General features: G+C 43.4%; 1 protein-coding gene across 4 annotated transcripts in view; it reads left to right on the forward strand.

Annotated features, from left to right (window-relative positions):
• Nucleotides 1–22498, forward strand: part of EGFR (epidermal growth factor receptor) — a 253092-nt gene that overhangs the window by 154611 nt on the left and 75983 nt on the right. For all 4 annotated transcript variants that reach the window (XM_061586833.1, XM_061586830.1, XM_061586831.1 and 1 more), the window contains exons 6-12: nt 846–964; nt 3158–3299; nt 6106–6222; nt 12551–12677; nt 12767–12840; nt 16716–16806; nt 19270–19469. In XM_061586833.1, the coding sequence (XP_061442817.1) occupies nt 846–964; nt 3158–3299; nt 6106–6222; nt 12551–12677; nt 12767–12840; nt 16716–16806; nt 19270–19469 (870 nt within the window). The remainder of the gene's footprint in view (nt 1–845; nt 965–3157; nt 3300–6105; nt 6223–12550; nt 12678–12766; nt 12841–16715; nt 16807–19269; nt 19470–22498) is intronic.

Genomic DNA, 22498 nt, shown 5'->3' on the forward strand with positions numbered 1-22498 from the left:
ATATCATTTTTCATAGATCTCATTTCCTCCATCATTTTCTGGAACAAACCTGGAGAGCTTGCCCTTTCTGGCATATCTAAGGAGGCCCTTCTTTCAGTAGTTTTTTCTGTAGTCTTGGCCATCTTTCTCGTCGTCATGATGTAGAGGTTTGAGATTTAAAGGGACAAACCTCACCAAAAATTTTTTCGTTTCCTACTCTTCCAGTTCAGGCTTGTAGCTATCTGCCTAGCAACAATTACATCATATAACTGCAGGTAACTTTCCACCAATCAAACACAACAAAAATGAATAACATGTTTTCCAACCGTCCAGTCCAACAAGGCAGATTCGTCAAAGGGAAAAAAAACTATCTTTGTAAATCAAATATCTTCAATTTCCAAGAGAAAAGCCCCTTATCCATTAAATACGTTCTATAACTCAACTCCTTTTGAGCTCTTTGTGGCCAAAATAGATACTCTTGTAATCTCCGTTTCTCTTCCTCATTAACAAATGGGGAAAAAAGTATAATTCACCAAGGTTTATCACTGATATTAATATATTTAAAGCTGACCAAGATTCCTGGAACAAATTGTGGCTTCAGATCTGTAGCCTATGGGAGATTCTATCAAAATAGATCCATCATTACCTCTTTTATTTTCCTGAATCCCCTAATAGCCCAAATTTCACTATTACCATACCTAACATTGGATCCCTGTAGTCCCCTGTAAAAAGCACTTTTATGTGCCCTCACCAGATACTTAGAGAAATTAAATGACTCTAGATAAGTATTTTTCCTCCCTCTTACTAAGTGTATCCTTTGGTTGTAACAACAATATAGTTAATTTTTTGACATTTTTGTCTTTCAGTAACAAAGGTTGACTGTGCAGCACAATGTTCAGGCAGATGCAAGGGGAGGTTGCCGAGTGACTGTTGCCATACCCAGTGTGCAGCAGGATGTACAGGTCCTAAAGAGAGTGATTGCTTGGTAAGGATGCTACAGAAATTTACATAATTTTTGTCACAATTATGCAGCCCAATCGAAAAACCAATTATGCTAGAGTACCTAGTTTTTTAAAAAGTGTTTATTACAATTCATCCAGAGAAAAACAATGAAAAACAAAACATTTGTTACAGATTTACAAAAATCAATCTGGATCTCATGTATTCGTAGCTTGCCTTCAAGTTATGCCAGAAAATGCAAAAAGATAGCCAAACATCTATCAATGACTGTGTTGGTAGTTTTTCAGTTCTCTCAGTTCAATTTATTCATGTACATGATGCACCATGCTTTAATAAACCATTTGAATTGAAATAGAATATTTATTGAGCTCACTTTTTTTTAGATGCCATTATCCTAGCTACTATCAGAAGATTCCATTATGTTTCTTATTTTAATTATTTAACTAACCCTGCATAATTGCTTCTGGTAGCAAAGAAAGTCTGTATCTGATTATATCGATGTATAGTATTTGCCACTGTTGCCCAATAACACTGAACTGTAATCATTAACCACCAGATACCTCTACAGTAGGGAACTTCTGGCCTGCAGGCCAATCCTGGCCCACCAGGCCTCTCCAATTGACTTGTGAGGCCATGTTGGACAAGCCATGCCCACTTGCCTGACATCAAACCGGTAAAGGCAGGGCTTGCCAAAAAAGGTTGTCAGTAGTATTTGAAGCACCGTGTAAAGCAGGAACCCAGTGCTAAGCAGGATCACTCTCCCTTCACCCATCACCCAATCTCAAGCTAAGCAGGATCTCCCCCCTCCCCCCTTGGCTGATGCAAAGAGAGAACAATCCAAGTGAGCTCTGTTTGAAACAGTCTCCTCCCCCGAGCGATCTTTAAAGGGGTGAGAGATACTGCTTCAAACAGTGCTGCAAAATACTTTAAGACCGTCCTGTCTTAAAGTAAGTGTACGTTGAAGCAGTCTCCCCCACTTAAAGATCACCTCAGCAGTCCTTAAAAGTGGGAGGACTGCTTCAAAGAGAGCTGCAAAATTAGAGGTTCTTTCTTCATTGCTGCTTGGTGGAGCAGTGCCTGCTAGAGCCAATGTTTGCAAGCAGGCGTTGGCTCTGTCAGGGACTGCTCCGCTGTGAAACAATGGAAGAAAAAAACTGAGACTGCTTGCTTTGGGAAACCCACCCCATGCTTATCCTTCTCTGAGGTTGAAGGGGTCAGCACAGGGCAGGTTTTCCAAGCCTCTCACCCCCTCCTTTCAGACCTCGAAAGGAGGGCCATGGGGAAGGCTTTGCAAGCACAAAGGATTTTGACATCTGTGAATCATATGATGTCACAGTGATATCATGTGATTGACAGGTATATTGCCCTGCCCACCTGTCAAAGTTGGCCCTCATAGTGGGTCCAGATAAAAGACCTCCCCCAGAGCCAAAAATGTACCCCACCCCTGAGATAAATAGACTCGATAATGAGCAGCTCCAATATGTATCAGAAGAATGATAATACATCAAGCTGCAATACTACTGGTGCATGATTTTAGCACTATTTTATTCATATAAATACTAGACCAAAACTTAATACTCTTATCTTGCACAAATAACACCAGTCTTTGATGGCGGTCACTTTTCATTTAATTTTAATTTTATTTTCTTTCTTGTCCAATTCCATCCAGATCTGAATATATTTTAGATAAGTATTATTTTGCTTTGATTGGACCTTTTAAAAAATAAATCTGTTCAAAAGCATTCCTAACTATCCTATATGTTGGGCAGATATTTGTTTTTAGAAAAGGACTTTAACTGCGTTAGAGTATTTTGTGTATATGCCCTTGTTAAACATCTTGAAATGAAATCACATTGTCAAGTCAGACAATCTAGAAATCCCGTTTTATCCCCAAAAGGAATTGTCTTTTATTCCATTATGTGATTTCAATGAAACATGTTTCCAAGCAAATGTGCATAGGAATCCAACCATTTGTTCAGATCACAGTTCAAGGCTTTTCCTTGTGTAAAATGGAAGCTAAATAGCCTACTTTATAGGGATGTTATAAGGCTGATCAAGTTTGCACATCAACAGTGCTATATAAATCATAGATGCTAATGAACTTTCAAACTGACAAATCATACAAGTCCATGCTTAACGTTTATATTTTTGTCACTTACTGTCATATTAAAAATACACTTAGTTCCCTTTGCACCATTGTTGCATTATTTATTGACAGGCATGTCGCAAGTTTTGGGATGATGCAACCTGCAAGGAGTCTTGCCCACCTTTGCAAGTGTATAATCCTAGCGCCTATCAGTTGGATGACAACCCTGATGGAAAATACAGCTTTGGAGCAACTTGTGTAAAGAAGTGTCCACGTAAGTCTTAGCTTGGCTAGTTTGTCTGGGAAAGGGAAGGCTTTGTTTATTTCTACTTTGTATCAGGGATGCTTCAGATTAATTCTTGGTATGCGACTCCTGGAGATGTTCTCGTACTCCCAGCAATTCATTCTAGAGTAGTAATTCCTAAGCTGTGCTGTGAGAAAGTACTTGAATAATGAGTCCAGAGGGCCCACCCAGAGAGGAAAATGAGAACTGTGTGTTTGAGTAATTTACTAGTCTGGGGCCATATTTGCACCAGACACTTAGTCCACTATTATTCCAGTTTAAGCAGTTATGGCTTCACCCAAAGAATCCTGGGAAGTGTAATTTGTGAAGGGTGCTGAGAGTTGTCAGGAGACCCAGGGCCAACACCAGAGGGCAGCCAGGTCAGGCTCTGGCTGAGGGCCCCTGAGTCCAAAGGGCCCCCTGAAGGGCCCCTCTTTAGGGTGGGACGGTAGCACTTGCTTCCGCGATCCACGGCTGGGTCAGCTCCCAACCCTGCCACGGATCATGAGATGGAGCTCCCAGGCACCCCCCTACTGCAACACAGGCCCATGACGCCCTCCTGAATGCTCCACCTACCTCTCCCTTGACGTAAATGCTGGCACTGCGGGTGCAAGCCTGCCATCAACCAAGATGGCGGCTGAGGTTTCCCTAAGGTGGTTGATGGCAGGGATACATGTGTGTAGCACACATTCCCCTTAGAGAAACCTCAGCCACCAACTTGATTGATGGCAGGCTTGCGCCTGCAGCGCATCCAGCATTTACATCAAGGGAGAGGTAGGTGGAGCATGCAGGCGGGCGTTGTGGGCCTGCATGGCAGTAGGGGGTTGCTTGGGAGCTCCCTGTCACAATCCATGGCAGGATTGGGAGCCAACGCTGCCATGGATCATGGAAGGGAGTGCTACCCACCCACCCTAAAGAGGGGCCCTTCAGGGAGAGGTAGGTGGGGCATGCGTGTGGGTGCCAGGGCCTAGGGCAGGCTGGTGCCCAAGGGCCCCGGCATATCTGGCGCTGGCCCTGAGACCCTCTATTCCCCTCACAGAGCTACAATTCTCAGAATTCTCTAGGAAGATGGGTTGACTGTTAAACCACTCTGGCCATTGTAGCTCTGTGAGGAGAATCAGAGTCTCCTCTCACCACCCTTCACAAACTGCACTTCCTAGGATTCTTTGGAAGAAGTCATGACTCTTAAACATTGAAAAAGATTAAAACTCCTTGAAACTCCTAAAAACATTGATAGATGGGAGTAGCCAGGCTGGCCTATTTCACAGAAATCACTTAGAAGGATACCTGCACATTTTTCTTCATAACTTTGTTTCTAGGAGGGATAGAGACTTACCATTTTTTAAAAAAAGGAAAGTCCCGAGTCTAGGACTCCTTCCCAGGGATGCCAGTAAAGGCCTTTGTGGTGCCTGCAGTGCCAGGTTGGTAACCCCCACACTATAAAATGTTTAATGAAGTTTTAATGTGCTCATATAATATACTGCAGAAAATATTTAAAATATACACAAGGGAACTTCTATATGCTGCTCAGGACCCAGTATCTCAAGAACCACCTCTCCCCATATGAACCAACCTAGACCCTGTAATCATCATCTGAGGCCCTTCTTCACAGGAGGTTTGGAGGGTGGCAGTATGAGAACAGGCCTTTTTAGTGGTCACCCCCCCCACACACACACACAGTTGTGGAATGGTCTCCTCTTTATTTTTAGCTACCAGGCAAACACTTTCCTCTTTACCTAGGCTTTTACCCATAATGTGTAGGATCTCAGTTACTGGTAACCTCTGTTATTGGGGCAGGACCTGTAGATCTGTCCTTTATTTGTATTGATTTGTATTTTTAAGTTTTCATTAATTGTGTTTTTTTAAAAAAAACAAAAACTGGTTTTAACATAAGTTGCTTTGGGTCACTTCTGAGAGAAAAGTGACTAACAAATATAATAAATAAATAAATGTCCCTATTTGCTCAAGTAATCTGGTAAGACTCTTCTTAGCATTCCTCCATTTTGGAGTTTAGATGTGCAGGGCCTTTTTCTGTCACACGCATAGGAAACTGCCTTATACCAAATGAGAGTATTGATCTGTCTGGTTCAATGTTGTCTGCACTGACTGGGAGCAGCACTCCAGGGTTTCAGACAGGTTAAGACAGGGGACGTTGCCAGTCCTATCTGGAGATGTCGGGGATTGAACCAGGAATCGTCTGCATGCAAAGCCGATGCTCTGCTGCTTTCCCCAACACATTTTTACTTACTAAAGCTTCTTAAATATGAGCTTGCTGTAGCTATTTTTATTATATGCTATTTATCTTGGTTAATTTTTAGCTTTTCTTTTTTAGTGTTTTGTGCATTTGAATAAGTTTTTGGACAGTTTCATTGAAATGGCAAGTTACAGGAGTCAGTTAAGTCTGCAAACTCCAAGACACCTTTGTTTCCCCCCCCCTCCCGATGCCTACCTGTCGTTTTGACTCTCTGTTCCTGTTACAGATTCTGATGCAAACTGACTGAATCTGCACCACCAAATTAATGTGTGGATCAGAACATAATTGTCCTTTGTATTTTGCACTTCACTGAAATTTGCAATATAGTTCTTCGCTCAAAAACTTACAAAAATGCATTTAAAGTACATATTATATGATGAATCTAGAAATGCATATATTGAGATACAATACATATTATTGTGATAAAAAATTAACAAACAATTCATAGGTTGATGCAGAAACAGAATAGGATGGACTTAGCAACAAACGTGTGCAAAATTGACATAGACTGATTTGTCTGTTCCTACTTCCTATCTCTTCCAGATAACTATGTTGTAACAGACTTTGGTTCATGTGTCCGGTCATGTCCCCCAAACTCTACTGAAGTGGAACAAAATGGCATTCGGAAGTGTAAAGTATGTGATGGCCCCTGTACGAAAGGTATAAAATCTAGAGAATTGTTTCATGTTATACAGGTGCATATAAAGCCCTAATGTTGACTGTAACTTTTTGTAGAACAGCAGTAGAAATATTCTATAGTAATAATGAAGAAGTAAGTCTTGGATAAATTTATGTCGAAACTGAAAGGTGCCATATATTGTCTGCAGGGAATCTATCTCCCCTGTCAGGTACCCTGTCCCTAACACCTCCAGCTTTGGGGGTGTGTGCCTGGCTTTGGGTCAGGGAGACAGAGTGAGGATTCTGTTGGTGTACCATCCACCTTGCTGCCCAACAATCTCCCTCCCTGAACTGATGGAGCTGGTCTCGGTGTTGGTGTTTCAGTTCCCCAGGTTGATGGTCCTGGGTGACTTCAACATACATGCCAACGTTAGACTCACAGGTCCAGCTCAGGACTTCATGGCTGCCATGATGACCATGGGGCTGTCTCTAATATCGTCTGGACCAATGCATGTGGCAGGACACACACTTGATCTTGTGTTCTGTTCGGGACAGGAAGAAGATCATCTGAGGGTGGAGGGGTTCTTAGTGACTCCGTTGTCATGGACAGATCACCACCTGACAAGGTTTAGACTTTGTGCCCCTGGTAACCTTCGTAGGGGTGAAGGGCCGATTAAGATGGTCCGCCCCCGGAGACTCATGGATCCAGAAGGTTTCCTGAATGCTCTGGGGGATATTCCCAGCATGGCTGGCGATACTGCCAAAGCCCTGGTCAATCTCTGGAATATGGAGGTGACCTGGGTGGTGGACACTATTGCCCCAAAGCACCCTCTCCCACCAGGGAAGGCCCATAATACACCTTGGTTTACTCAAACCTCTGGTCTGATGAAACGGCAGGGACGACGGGTAAAGCAACAATAGAGAAAAAAGTCCGCTTCCGATCGAACACAGGCTAGAGCTCATTTTCGAGCTTATGTGGCAGTGATGGCAGCGAAGAAAGGGCACTTCTCTGCCACCATTGCGTCTGCTCAGTATCGTCCGGCGATCCTTTTCCAGGTGGTCTGGGGTCTTTGGGGCTTTGGACCTACATTAGACTCTGAGCCCTCAGTCGCTCGCTGTGACATGTTTGCAAGGCACTTTACAGATAAAATTGCTTGGATTCAGACTGACTTGGACTCCTCATTAACTACAGTTGTGCCAGATGTCCCCGAAGCTTCCTCTTGTCATTTTTCTATGGATACTTTTCAGCTTGTAAAGCCTGAGGATGTGGACAGGATTCTGGGAGAATCGAGGGCCACTACTTGTTCCCTTGACCCTTGCTCATCCTTGTTCATCAAATCTGCCAGAGGGGGAGTGGCTGACTGGTTGGCATATTTAATTAACACCTTCCTAAGGGAAGGTTCAGACAGCCACTGTGGTGTAGTGGTTAAGGTGTTGGACTAGGACCTGGGAGACCAGGGTTCAAATCCCCACACAGCCATGAAGCTCACTGGGTGACCTTGGGCCTGTCACTGCCTCTCAGTCTCAGAGGAAGGCAATAGTAAAACCACCTCTGAAAACCACTTACCATGAAAACCCTATTCATAGGGTCACCATAAGTCAGGATTGACTTGAAGGCAGTCCAACAACAACAAGGGAAGGTTCTATGCTAACATTGTTGAAGGAGGCTGTGATAAGACCTTTGTTTAAAAAGCCTTCATTAGACCCTGCGGATCCTAACAACTTCCACCCAGTCTCTAATCTCCCCTTTCTGGGCAAGATGATTGAGAGGGTAGTGGCTGCTCAGCTCCAAGTTTTCCTGGATGAATCAGATTAGCTAGACCCTTTTCAATCAGGCTTCAGGCCTGGCCATGGGACAGAGACTGCCTTGATCGCCCAGGTTGATGACCTACGCCGGGCATCAGACAGGGTGTCAGCTCTTCACTGAGACAGCAGTGTCGGTGGGGGTGCAGGCAGGGCTGGAGATTCCTTGGTAATTGCCAGGCCATAAGTCCTCAGCCAGCAGCTTGGCTATAAATCTGCCAGGCTAGCAAGGAGGAAGCAACATAAGGGCAGAGGCCGTTCGAAGCTTACGTGCCAAGCCAGAAATCCAGAAGAGATGTCAGTGAAGGTCCGGGTCTAGTTTGCCCAGAGATCAGTCCAAGTCAAGGTTCAGGGGATAGGAAGACACACAGTGGTCATGCCTGACGTTGTAGTCAGCAACAAGCTGAAGCCAAGGTTTGACTTTTAAGGAGCAGGTTTGTCAGCAGGTGTGAGCCCTCAGCATTTTGGCCTTAAGTGGACAGGCCTGCCCCTCTTCTGCCTGACCTTCTGTTGTCTACGTTCTGCAGGTGAGGGGGGAGTATCCTGTTCACTGCTTGCGTCTGGCTGAAGGGCTTCAGCTGTGTCTGGGTTGCTCTGCAGCTGAGGGGGAGAAGGAGCTGGGTTCTCAGTAGTTTCCTCCGTTTCTTCTTCTGGGTCTGCTGCTTCTGGGTCTGCTGCTGTTACTCCCGAGTCATCCTTGTCTGATGAGTCCTCTGACGGGGCCATGACACTGGGGGAGTGCATCCCTGTTGGTGCTGCTGGACCTCTCGGCGGCCTTCAATACAATCGACCATGGTATCCTTCTGGACCGTCTAGCTGGGATGGAATTGGGAGGCACTGTTTTACAGTGGCTCTGATCCTACCTGACAGACAGGACCCAGAAGGTGGTGCTGGGAGACTACTGCTCGACCCTCTGGCTGTTGGCCTGTGGAGTACCACAAGGTTCCATTCTGTCTCCCATGCTCTTTAACATTTATATGAAACCGCAGGGAGAGGTCATCAGGAGATTTGGAGTACAATGTCATCCATATGCTGATGACACTCAGCTCTATCTCTCCCTACCACCTGATTGCAGGGAGGGAGTGCTCATCCTAAACCGGTGCCTGGAGGCTGTGAAGGGCTGGATGTGGGTGAACAAACTGAAACTTAATCCAGACAAAATGGAAGTTTGCAGGTCAAGGGAAAAACTGCATCAGGGACGGGGTTGCAACCTGTTCTGGATGGGGTTTCACTCACCTTGAAGGAGCAGGTCCGCAGTTTGGGAGTCCTGGATCCTGCCCTGCTGCTTGAATATCAGGTGGCTGCGGTAGCCAGGAGTGCTTTTGGCCAACTCAAACTGATCTACCAGCTGCGTCCGTTCCTGGAGGCAGTTGACGTGGCCACAGTGGCACATACATTGGTGACACCGAGGCTTGATTACTGTAATGCACTCTATGTGGGGTTGCCTTTGAAAACGGTTCGGAAATTGCAGTTGGTTCAAAATGCATCAGCCAGAAAGTTAACTGGAGCACGGCGCAGGGAGCATATCACCCCTGTGTTTTATCAACTCCACTGGCTCCCAATTTGTTTCCGGGCCCAATTCAAAGTGTTGGTTCTGACCTTTAAAGCCCTAAATGGCCTTGGACCTGAGGGACCGCTTACGCCCATGTGTACCTTCCCGGGATTTAAGATCATCTGCCTCTGGTCTCTGCATGCCTAGAGTGAAAGATGTTAGATTGACAGGCACGCAGGAGAGAGCTTTTTCAGCGGTGGCCCCCAAACTTTGGAATACCCTACCCCAAAAAGTTCGCTCTGCTCCTTCCCTGTTGGTTTTCCGGAGACTTCTGAAAACGATCTTATTCCGGAGAGTCTTTGGGAGGGACTGAAGGTAGAGCCTGACACTGATTTTATGCCTTCTATGTTAAATTTTACCTTTGTAGTCCCTTTAATACCACTCCCTATATATGTGTATATATATTGTATTTTATGTATTTTAATTGTATTTTATGTATTTTAATTTATTTTAATTTTTTGTGATTTTACTGTTTACGATTTTATTATGTACATGTTTGATTTTATTTTTGTAAGCCGCCCTGAGTGTCCTATTATAGGGTAGAAAGGCGGGATAGAAATATTTTAAAAGAATAAAGAATAAATAAAATATATTAATAATGATCCTTTGGAAAAGCATTTCAGAACTCCATCATCCCTAACTCTTATCCTATAATTTGTTTCAGGATTTAATACCTTTTGATATGGTTCACATGTCATGCTAAGCCTAAACCATGAATGAACAAGCATGGGTTCCTGGAGATGGGGCTGGCACTGGTGTGTTCGGTGCCCACCTGCAAATTATAAATTGGCACCCTCTTATAATTTTTTTGGTCCATTTTTCAATTCAAATGTTATAAAAAATGTAACAAGGCAAATAAGGACAAATAAGAAAAACAGTATGGAGTAGGAAAATGTTTTGTGTGAATAGTAAAATAAATAAAGTAGAAAGGAAACAACCTTTTTGTATTGCCTTTATTTAGCAAAAAGATACATAGCCCTTTGGATGCATGTGTGGGACCTACAACAACAAGAGAAGGAAAATGGCGGTGGTGAGTCCGCCTCACTCCAGCAACAGGCGCCTCCCAGGCCAAACAGATGCCAGCTTGCTTACTTACTCTGGAGGAAGTCCCACTGAGTTCAATGGGCCTTACTCCAGAGTAAGTGTGGAGAGGATTGCATCCATTTGTGAGGATTCTTTGGGAGCAGAGCCCTTGAGGGAAGAGTGATATGGGGTGCTCCAGAAGGATCTCCTGCAGTCCCCTCTCTCTGGCTGCGGGGGCTTGCCTGGGAAGGGGACGCTGGGCCTGCACCCTCCTCTTTGCATGAGGCCTCCGGGGGGCCTTTCTGGCTTCAGTCCCGCTTCTGTTTCTCAGCGCGAAGGAAGCGAAAGTGGGCCAAGACTCCGCGGAAGTTGCTGCAGAGTCTGTAGCAAGCCTTGGCTGGGCCTTGGCACCTGCTGGCCGGCCGGAGGGGGAGGGGAGCACCCTGATGGCCTTTGAAGAGAGAGTGCCTTGCACTGAACTAAACGTGACTTCCTTTGCAGAGCAGGTGCCAGCACCGGGCGGGGCGGCAGAGGTGGGTAAGGCTTGCATGAGGATGAGTCCCCGATGGGCCCCCACGAAAGAACTGCCTGTCTGCCTGCCTGCGCACACAATCCACGGTTGTCTTGGCTTTGTCCTTCCTTCAGCAAACCTACAACTGACACCATGAAGACTGCCTCCTCCTTACGAAATCTCTCTGCTGCCCTCAATCTCCGCCCAAGATGGCGCCTCCCTTGCGCTCGGCTGGCCCATCTCCCTCTCCTGAGGCCTCAGGTGGGGAAGAGAGAGCCAGCCAGTGCTCCCCCTCCCCACCCCGCCTCCGAATCAGAGCAGCAGCTACTGCCTTAGCTCTGTTGCCAGATGTAGCGTAATTCCAATACTCATAGCGACTTTTGAGGGTCTGAGCGGCATACTGGCGGCCAATTGAAAACTATGAAATTGTAGCTGATTTTAAATATACATTTTATAGTAATTTATTATTAATTTTTCTGGGTGTTTTAAAAATGTGTTCCGGGCTTAGTGGCACCTCTGGCACCCCTCAAGCGTTGCGTCCTCCTGCCATACTTACCTTGCTTACCGTGTTATGCCGGCCCTGCCTGGAAAGGAGATTGTGACCATTTTGCTCCTCCCTAGTCATTTTGCTGATGCACTGCACTCATCTAAAACCATGGTTTGGCCTAGCATGTTGTTCAGGCTCATGATTTAAGTCCCAGACAAACAATGAGATGTAACAAAGGTTTGTCCTATGATTTATGGCTCATGGTTTAGCTGGGAAAGCTAAATAATGAGTCCCGGTTTGGACACATGTGAAACCAAATCATGGCTTAGCTCAGCTCAGTGCAACAGCAAAGCAACCAGGGAAGCACAAAGAAGTCACTATATCCACTATATGTATATATACTTTGGCTTAGTGTGACATGTGAACCAGGCCTCTTGTAAATTTGATTGTTTACAGATCTATTAAACCTTCAGTTGTCATAGAGGCTATTTTTCAGAACTTGAGCATACACAATCATGTGCAAAGACATTACTTGAAAACTTTCCCCCCTTGTTTTAAAATGTGGATGCCACAGCCAAGTTTATTTTTACAAAGAGGGCACCTTCAATTGCACTCAGAATTAAAATGTGTTTTAAAAACAGTTTATTAAAAAACTGCATTGATTAGATATTGAATGAAAGTACAGGATCATGTACTTTATGCTCAATGTATGCCTTAGGCTCTGTTAAGAACAATTTTTAAAAATTAATAGCGTTTAAGTAGAATGGTCTATATTTTTTCCACGTCTTTTTTTTTAAAGATTTGATTGATGCATTAAATAAAACAAAAGCAAAATGACTTGTGTCCAAGTTCCTTTGTTACATATTTGCTTATCCCCATTTCTCTTGCCCTCTCGGACTGGCAGTTGTGGGATCCTGTTGCAGGTGTGTGTATGTGTGTATTACTGATGCCTAAAGTTCCTATTGAGCCCTAACATTATGTTTTCTTTTAACAGTGTGCAGTGGGATTGGAACAGGTGAACTTAAAGGTGTCCTTGCTGTTAATGCATCCAATATTGACTATTTCAAAAATTGCACCATGATCAGTGGAGATCTCGCATTTCTGAAAGTATCATTTTTAGGGTAAGTTGTTACTGTTTAATGTAGGACAGAGAAAAGTGGCTCTTCTATTAGATCAATAGCCAAAGATCCTATTATTCTCTATCTTCTAGGGATGAATACACAAAAACACCTCCTTTGGATCCAAAGAAGCTGGATATCTTTAAAACTGTTAAAGAAATCACAGGTTAGTGATACCAAGTTGTTTAAAAGCCACATCTCACAGATTAGAAAGGGCTTAGATTGTAGGAGGTCAGTATTTACTGTTAAGAAATATACATGTTTTCCCCAATATATACTAATTCAGAGCTTGGAAAAGTTACTTTTTTGAACTACAACTCCCATCAGCCCAACAGTGGCCATGCTGGCTGGGGCTGATGGGAGTTGTAGTTCAAAAAAAGTAACTTTTCCAAGCTCTGCAGTGTAACTCTGTTAAGACTGTAGTCCGTGCTTAGCATTACATTCATATGAGTTGGAGTAGCATTTGGTCTCAAAGGAGCCATTTAACACCATCTGACACCAGAAGAAATAGAACCTAAGCATTTTTACACATGGAGTTCCTACCCGTTGTAACAGTGGTTTTCCCTAAGTAAACAGAAAGCATTTTGAACTTCTGTAGATGCAACTAGTTAGCTAGTACAGGGAGTCTCACACTTTCTACCATCAGTACCCATTTATTTATTTATTTATTATACTTGTATACCGCCCCATAGCCGAAGCTCTCTGGGCGGTTTACAGTAACTAAAAACAAATACTATTTAAAATACATCTTTTAAAAAACAATTTAAAAATTTAAAACAATATAAAACACATGCTAAAATGCCTGGGAGAAGAAGAAAGTCTTGACCTGGTGCCGAAAAGATAACAGTGTTGGCGCCAGGCACACCTTGTCAAACTGATCATTCCATAATTTGACATAAGAACATAAGAAGAGCCTGCTGGATCAAGCCAATTGCTCTTCAAGTCCAGCACCTGTTCTCATAGTGGCCACCCAGTTGCCTGTGGGAAGCCCACAAGCAGAACGTGAGTACAACAGCACTCTCCTGTCCTGGTATTCGGAAACATACCATCTCCAACTATGGAGGCAGAGCATAGCCATCATGGCTAGTAGCCATTGGTAGCCATATCCTCCATGAATTTGTCCTACCCTCTTTTAAAGTCATCCAAGTTGGTGGCCATCACTGTCTCTTGTGGGAGTAGGTTCCATAGTTTAACTGTGTGGTGTGTACTGTGTGAAGTACTTTTTTTTAATCTCTCCTGAATCTTCCAGCATTCAATTTCATTGGATGCCCACAGGTTCTAGTGTTATGAGAGAGGGAGAAAAACTTTTCTCTATCCACTTTCTCCATGCCGTGCATTATTTTATACACTTCTGTCATGTTACCTCTTACTCGTCTTTTCTCTAAACTAAAAAGCCCCAAATGCTGCAACCTTTCCTCATAGAGAAAGAGGACAGATGAAGTCACAAAAAGGTGGTGCAGGACAAAGCCAGTCATAAAATAGTGACTGATGGAGGCAGAGTTTGGCATAATCAGTTGGCAATTACAGGCATCATTTTCTACTGATACCTAATATTGTTAGACATTGCTAAATACTTTGCCACATCATTTTTCTTGTGGCAGTGAATTCCATAGCTCAGCTTTCCCTAATCTAAGTGCAGATTTTGCTCTTAGAGGTACTGGTGACAGCCTCCCCCATTTCAGGCAAAATTTGCTGATTCAGGGGCTGTAAGTGGAGAAAGCGCTTTCTTTTCTATTTTTCCCTTCCCACCCCCACATGTCTCTCAAAGTATTTTTGCCCATCTCCTGCAATTTTTTTCTCCTTTCACGCTCAATTTGTGCCTTATTCCTGCCCCAAACTGCCAGTTTCTTTCATCCATCCTCCCTGGTCCTTCTACTTCCTCCTGTAACAGCTTTCCTCTCTTATCCCCTTCCACTTTACAGTTTTTTAATCATAAATAATACTAGTAATAAGGAAATAAATATTAACCATTTTCTCAAGGTTTCTTATTCCCTTCATCACCTCTTCTGACCCTTTCCCATCAGAAGAGGGAGACCTTCCTTCCCTCCTCCCCTCACCTTCGGAACATCTCCCAGTCACCTTTATTCAGCATACAAGGAGTTGCTAGTGTTGGCATTGGTCTGTGGGGATGGGACAGGCAAGTGAGGAGGCAATGGGCAGGTTGTGGCACTGGTGGAGTGTGGCCCGCTGTTTGAGATATATAGAGGTAGGTTAAGCTAGAAGACGATGATCAGTCCAATTACTATTAGTTTTGTACCTAGGCAAGAAGTTAGCAGAATGCTCTTGTTCTGATCAGAGCTGACAGTGAATCAGTAATTGAAAGCTTTATTGCAGTTTACAAACCATCCAATCGACCAATCCAAGGTTTGAGATACATAGACTAAATCTTTAAAAAAAACCCAGAAAAATACAGTAAAGGGGAGAGAACAGAGCTAGGGGGCTCATGTTTTGCATCAAAGACCCAGCCAGAATTTGGTTACTCTTTCTGGTATAGCTCAAGATGGGAAATATCTTTTGAAATTAATGGGTAGAATCTAGAGATAGGATTCATTTGTTGGTGCTGATCTGATTGCATTCCATCCAATTGGAATGTTGATCCTTTCTGTTTTTGTTTCTGTTATATTTTGCTTTTATCTGGTTTGATTTGTGTGTGTGTGTGTGTGTGTGTGTGTGAGAGAGAGAGAGAGAGAGAGAGAGAGAGAGAGAGAGAGAGAGAGCATGTAAATAAGTTGAGGGGGAGGGAAAAGGAACAAGAATCTTTAAATCTTAACTTTGAGCATCCTGGGCTTGGTGGAAGGACATTTATAAACACTGCAGAGATTAAAAGGCAAAGCTAGAGAGTTTTTAGACTTACCTTTTCATTTGTGTTGTATTAACATTTTAAATGCTGTACTTCCAGACAGGTTGATGTTTTTTTCCTAGCAGACAGATAGCACTGGTGCCTCTGTGTGTGAATGGGATGGAGAGAACTTATTTTAAGTGTTGTAATTAAGTTTAGGAGCTGTTATTCAAGGGAGGGAGGGTGGCAGAGAGAGAGAGAGAGAGAGAGAGAGAGAAGTCTATATAAATGGTGGTAGCTGCTATGCTGTGAGTAAATCAACTGCTACATTCAGTGAGGGTTTTTTTTAATCTAATGCCAGCAAATATGGTCTCTCCACAGGCAGAACATGCAAATTAGTGGAAATCCAGTGCCAAATCTGACCTTCAGCGAAATTCTCTCCCATCCGTAGTAGAATCCAACTGTTGCCCTTCCCGTTCATGAAAGGCCTTTTGATTCAGTCCTCCAAAAGAAGAGGATAAGAGGGGATTTTTGCTGATTTCCCTCTGCAGCCCCCTACCAGTTCCCCCCATTATGAATGGTCTTCCAACTCTCTGGAGCTGAATTTTTGGGAATACTGGGATCTGCAAAGGGGAGGGGGAGCCAGCAAAAATGGTCTCCCCTCTGGTTCCATTACTGGAGGCATCTGCTGTATCAAAAGCCCTTGTCTGAGTGCAAGGGCACCAACTGGATTCTACCCAATTATTCTCTGATTAATGGCACTTGTTCACATGACTGCCTCACAGCAACTCTAAACACAACTCCATCTTGCTACATACATTTATATGTGACAATTTTTGAAAATTCAGAAAAGGATTAGTTACTCCATCCTTTCACTACTTGCCCTAGGATGCAAGTAAAAGCAAAGGAAAACTCAACATTTCCTACATTTTTTGACAAAGCATTCATTAGTGGGAGAATTAGTTTATATTTATGCCTCCATTGAAATGTATGGGTCTCCAACAGAATTTACTAAAGGAAGCAAAACTCCTATGGTGTCTGAAACAACTCAGGTCTGTAGACACCAGTTTTCACGATGTTTAGCTGCCTTGGTGGCCTGCTTGTAAAATGTTTACAAAGCAGTTAAAAATAGTTCTATGCTGAAGCTCCTTGAAATGTTGTTCTTCATTTTGATGTTCTCATAAAAGTATGAGAGAAGCAAAGTCATTCTTACTTGACAGAAATACTTTGTAGATGGTTTTATGCTATTGGTCTTCTTTCAGGATTTTTGTTGATCCAGATTTGGCCTGGAAATATCACAGATTTGAATGCTTTTGAAAATCTCGAGGTTATAAGAGGCAGAACGAAACAAATGTAAGTACAGCCGTATGCCCCAAATGCATGTGTAGTTGGACATATTTTTAAAAAAGACTAGAGGGTTAGTTTTCTAACTGATGAACCATGACCCACAGCCAGATTGCAGGCTGACAGAAGTTGTGATATACCAACTCTTTGTCACTCCCAGCACTCTTCCATCCAAGTTACTGATCAGGTCAGTATCTCCTTAGCTATTAGCATCCCTGCAGTCTCTATTTTTCCCATTCCATTCACTGGGCTAGTTTTAAGATTTTGTTTGTTTTAAGAGAATGAGGCAGAGGAAGGAGGCCAAATGCAATCATAAGACTTAATTATATTTTATTTTCCTTAAGCAGTATTAAGCATTATATCAGAATAGCTAAACCAGAATTAAGAATTTGCCATAAACCAGGCTGTGAAACCATTGTTTGAGTAGGTTTGTAACCATTGTTTGGTAACCATGTTGACAGTTTCTCTGCTTCTCCAGTCTCTCTGCTTACAAGGAGAGAAGAAGGTCTCATTAGTGTTTATTTGTGGCCTGCATAATCTGCAAATTGACCACAACCTACCAGCCACATATTGTGGGCAGTCAAGTATGTTTTTCTGCAGACCCAGACAGGCAGCAACAGCATAAGGTTTATTTAACCAATTGTTGGCTGCCGTATATATAAATATGTCCTGTTTGGCGGACCACTAATTTTACAGGTCTGTCCTACTAACACCTTTGGGGAAAGAAGTTTATCTTGGCAAGCTAAGCCATAGTTTCCTATTTATTTAGGATCTTGTCCAGGATTAAGGCAACAAAGCAGGAATAACAGTGGTTAAGTATTATGTCTTCACTGAGCTAATGAAGAAGAAGAAAAGAGAGGGAAAGGTAGACACACCTTGGGGGAGTGACGGGGGTGTATATGTTAAAGGCTGGCATCTTCCCACAAGTTGCAAATCATCCTTTTCTAATTTGGAACTCTTTCTTAACTCCAAGTTAAACAGTAGACAAAGTTTACCAAATCTTCTCACGTTTTACCTGTGAATCAATATCTCAAATAAGCCAGGTAATACCTACTTATTCAAGGCTTTCCTAATATTTTTGTGTCTCTGATTGTGACATACCTCTGATATCTACTGTAATTGGATACCTTCTAGGAAATCCTGAATGTTTAAAGAGGAATTTTATAGTCCCCATATATGTGGTGCTAATCATTAGACTACCTAAGTACGAGACACCACGAGAAGTGGGTCGGCCAGAAGGTGGAACTTCAGAGGAGTCAGAGATTATGAGCGAAGACCTTTCCTACTTAAGATGGCACCCCCCTGATTGGGGTGCTGAGTCAACTTTCTCCACACGCTGCAGAGAACGCCTAGGTAGCTTAGTTAGGGACAGTAGTGAGTAGTGAGTAGTGACTCAGCATAGTCAAGTCTATGAAGCGCACTGCTTTTGATGTAACCGTTACTCTCATAAAACAAAAATTACTTCCAGTCTCTCCTCCGTGTCGCGTCTCACACTCTGGGCAGGACATCTAGTGAGCTCTGTGTATAGATTATTTGTAGAGTGGAACTCTTAAGAAGTCACTTAATGTGTGTAACTCAGCAGGAGCCTGTGAAAAAATAAATGTTTCATCCTTGGGCTGTGAGAGAAAGGGATCTTAAAAATATTGTTCTAGAGATTTTTTTTGAAATGTTTTTCTTTGTAGAAGCTACTCCTGTCTGGACTCTGAGAACTTCTAAAAACAAAACTTTTTTTGTTTTTGCTAACAGCTTAATCTTAAATATGCATATTCGGAAGTGAATGTGCATAAGATTGCAGCCCAAGTATGGTTGGCTTTTCCCATCACAGAGTTGCAGTGACAGGAAAAACTGCACGTAGTAAGATTTCTCTCTTCTGCAAACTCTTTAAGGCAAGGGTGGGGTAGTTCAGGCCTAGGGATCAAATGTGTCCCTCCATGCCTCTGCCTGGCCTTTGAGATGCCACATGCCCTCCCCAGCCACACGCCCTCCAGCCATCCCAGCCCAGGCCACTAATTGACACTGCTTGTGAATGGTTTTGTCTGGCCAAAATGTGTCCTTGAACTCTGATACAGCCTTTCAGTTGCCTGGATGGAAGATAGAGACAAGTATGTGTAGAAACTTGCATGCTGTACAAAGATAAAATTTACATTCATTGCTCAATCCTCTTTTGCCTCTGGCCTCACCAGCCACTGGCATGTGGCCTCCCCGAAGAGAATGTGAACCACAGACTGAAAAAGGTTACCTCCCCTACTTCAAGGAGATCTCTCAAGGTGGGGGCTTGGCAAGCCTAACTCTTAAAATTTTGTTATAACATACAACTTTAATTGAAACACATTAAACTGCTTATTTTTATTGCATCACATTGATTTAATCGAAGCTTGTTTCTAGCAAATTAAAAGAACAATGAGTTTAGAAAAGTGTCATTCTTCTTTTGTTTCTCTGCTTGTATACTTTCCTATTTCTTTATTGTTTTAGGGGCCAATATGCACTTGCTATCTCTAGTGTGAATATAACCTCTTTGGGATTGCGTGCTCTTAGAGAAGTAAGCGATGGAGATGTTGCCATTTTGAGAAACAACAACCTCTGCTTTGGTAACACAGTGGATTGGAAGAAACTTTTTGTAACATCAAATCAGCAAACAAAAATAATTAAAAACAGAAATGAAAGTGAATGTGGTAAGTTCATACTTACTCAATTTGGAAGTACCTGTAAATTTCAGAGACTTCTATATGATGCAGTTAATGCCAACAAATGGTTGGTCAATTGCATTTTCTTAACAATGTTGGTCTCTGTATTTATCTGTATACCCATATCATTTTTGTCTTTTGTACTTCGGTTTCCCACAAACATGCATTAATAAAGACCTCAATCCTGTTGAGCTGCTTCACCTGCATATCAGGCACAGTTGGGCATAGGAACTGCTATGTGCATGTCAGACTCCTACTCTGGGTCTGGTCTCGTAATGGATCTCTCACACTGACCCCACCACAGGTCTCTCACGATCCCACTACTAGGCGCCACCACCTGACACTCTGTAACGCAATACTGCCCTGAGACTGTGCCTTAGTCTCCTCCTCAGATTGCTACGTAGTGTCTGGGTGCACTTACAGGCCACAACCCCCCTGTATCTTTCTGCCTTTAAAGATTACAGGCCTGGGTTGTTGTTGGTTCTGGGTTTTGTAGGGGTGGATTTGTGTTTAGGCGGGTAGTGAGGCAGGTTTTAGGACTAAGATATGTAAAGAGAAAACTCTTATATGTAACCACACGAATGTTTATTTATTTATTGCATTTATATACTGCTTCATAGCCGAAGCTCTCTGGGTGGTTTACAACAATTAAAAACATTAAAAACAAGTATACAAATTTAAACCATACCAAATTAAAACCCATAAAAACCAATAGGCAAATTAAAACACATGCTATTCAAATGCTGTTAAAAATGCCTGGGAGAAGAGGAAAGTCTTGACCTGGTGCCGAAGAGATAACAGTGTTGGCGCCAGACGCACCTCGTCAGGGAGATCGTTCCATGTGTTGGGGGCCACTACTGAGGAGGCCCTCTCCCTTGTTGCCAGACCCCCAGCTTCCCTCCAAGTAGGCACCCAGAGGAGGACCTTTGATGTTGACCATAGTGTATGGGTGGGTTTGTGTCGGGAGAGGCATTCCATCAGGTATTGTGGTCCCAAGCCGTGTAAGGCTTCATAGGTCAAAACCAGCACCTTGAAGCTGGCTCGGAAACATACGGACAGCCAATGCTAGCGGGCCAGAATCGGTTTTATATGTTTGAACTGTCTGGTCCCTGTTACCAATCTGGCCACTGCATTTTGCATAACCTGCAGTTTCCGAACCATCTTCAAAGGCAGCCCCATGTAGAGCACATTGCAGTAATCTAACTTGGAGGTTACTAAAGCATGGACAACTGAAGCCAGGTTATCCTCGTCCAGATGGGGGCGTAGCTGGGCCACCAACCGAAGTTGGTAGAAGGCACTCCGTGCCACCAAGGCTACCTGAGCCTAAGTGACAGAAATGGTTCTAGGGGAACCCACAAACTATGAACTATGCAACCCCATCCAGGACAGGTTGGACATCCATCATCTAGTCAGAAGAACCACCTACTAGCAGCATCTCAGTCTTGTCTGGATTGAGCCTCAGTTTATTAGCCCTCACCCAGTCCATTGTTGCAGCCAGGCACTGGTTCAGCACATCCTGAAGAGGATGAGAAGGAGAAATAGAGCTGTATGTTATAGAATCATAGAATAGTAGAGTTGGAAGGGGCCTATAAGGCCATCAGCTCCAACCCCCTGCTCAATGCAGTAATCCAAATCAAAGCATTCCTGACAGATGGCTGTCCAGCTGCCTCTTGAATGCCTCCAGTGTCAGAGAGCCCACTACCTCTCTAGGTAATTGGTTCCATTGTCGTATGGCTCTAAAAGTTAGGAAGTTTTTCCTGATGTTCAGTTGAAATCTGGCTTCCTGCAACTTGAGCCCATTATCCTGTGTCCTGCACTCTGGGACGATCGAGAAGAGATCCCGGCCCTCCTGTATGTGACAACCTTTCATGTACTTGAAGAGTGATATCATATCTCCCCTCAGTCTTCTGTTCTCCAGGCTGAACATGCCCAGTTCTCTTCTCATAGGGCTTTATTTCCAGCCCCCTGATCATCCTTGTTGCCCTTCTCTGAACCTGTTCCAGTTTGTCTGCATCCTTCTTGAAGTGTGGAGACCAGAACTGGATGCAGTACTCAAGATGAGGCCTAACCAGTGCTGAATAGAGGGGAACTAATACTTCACACCATTTGGAAACTATACTTCTGTTAATGCAGCCTAAAATAGCCTTTGCCTTTTTTGCAGCCACATCGCACTGTTGGCTCATATTCGGCTTGTGAGCAACGACAATTCCAAGATCCTTCTCACATGTCATATTGCTGAGCCAAGTATCCCCCATCTTATAACTGTGCATTTGGTTTCTTTTTCCTAGGTGTAGAACTTTGCATTTATCCCTGTTGAATTTCATTCTGTTGTTTTCAGCCCAATGCTCCAGCCTGTCAAGGTCCCTTTGAATTTTGTTTCTGTCTTCCACGGTATTAGCTATGCCCCCCAACCTTGTATCATCTGCAAATTTGATATGCATGCTTTGTACCTCCTCATCCAATAATAAAAATGTTAAAGAGCACTGGGCCCAGGACCGAGCCCTGTGGTACCCCACTCTTTACTTCCGCCCAGTTTGAGAAGGAACCATTGATAAGCACTCTTTGAGTATGATTCTGGAGCCAACTGTGGATCCACCTGATAGTTGTTCCATCCAGCCCACATTTAGCTAGCTTGCTAATCAGAATATCCTGGGGCACTTTGTCAAAAGCTTTGCTAAAGTTGAGATATATTATGTCCACAGCATTCCCACAGTCTGCAAGGGAGTTTACCTGATCAAAAAATGAGATAAGATTAGTTTGGCAAGTTTTGTTCTTCATAAATCCATGTTGGCTCCTAGCAATCACTGCATTGTTTTTAAGGTGCTTACAGATTGACTGCTTTATAATCTGCTGCTGAGTTTTTCCAGGGATTGATGTTAGGCTGACTGGTCTGTAGTTCCCTGGTTCCTCCTTTTTGCCCATTTTAAAGAAAAGGACAACATTAGCTCTTCTCCAGTCATCCAGCACTTCACCAGTCCTCCATGATTTCGCAAAGTTAATAGACAGCGGTTCTGAGA

This window comes from Rhineura floridana, chromosome 10, assembly GCF_030035675.1.
Source record: "Rhineura floridana isolate rRhiFlo1 chromosome 10, rRhiFlo1.hap2, whole genome shotgun sequence".
NCBI classification, from domain to species: domain Eukaryota; kingdom Metazoa; phylum Chordata; class Lepidosauria; order Squamata; family Rhineuridae; genus Rhineura; species Rhineura floridana.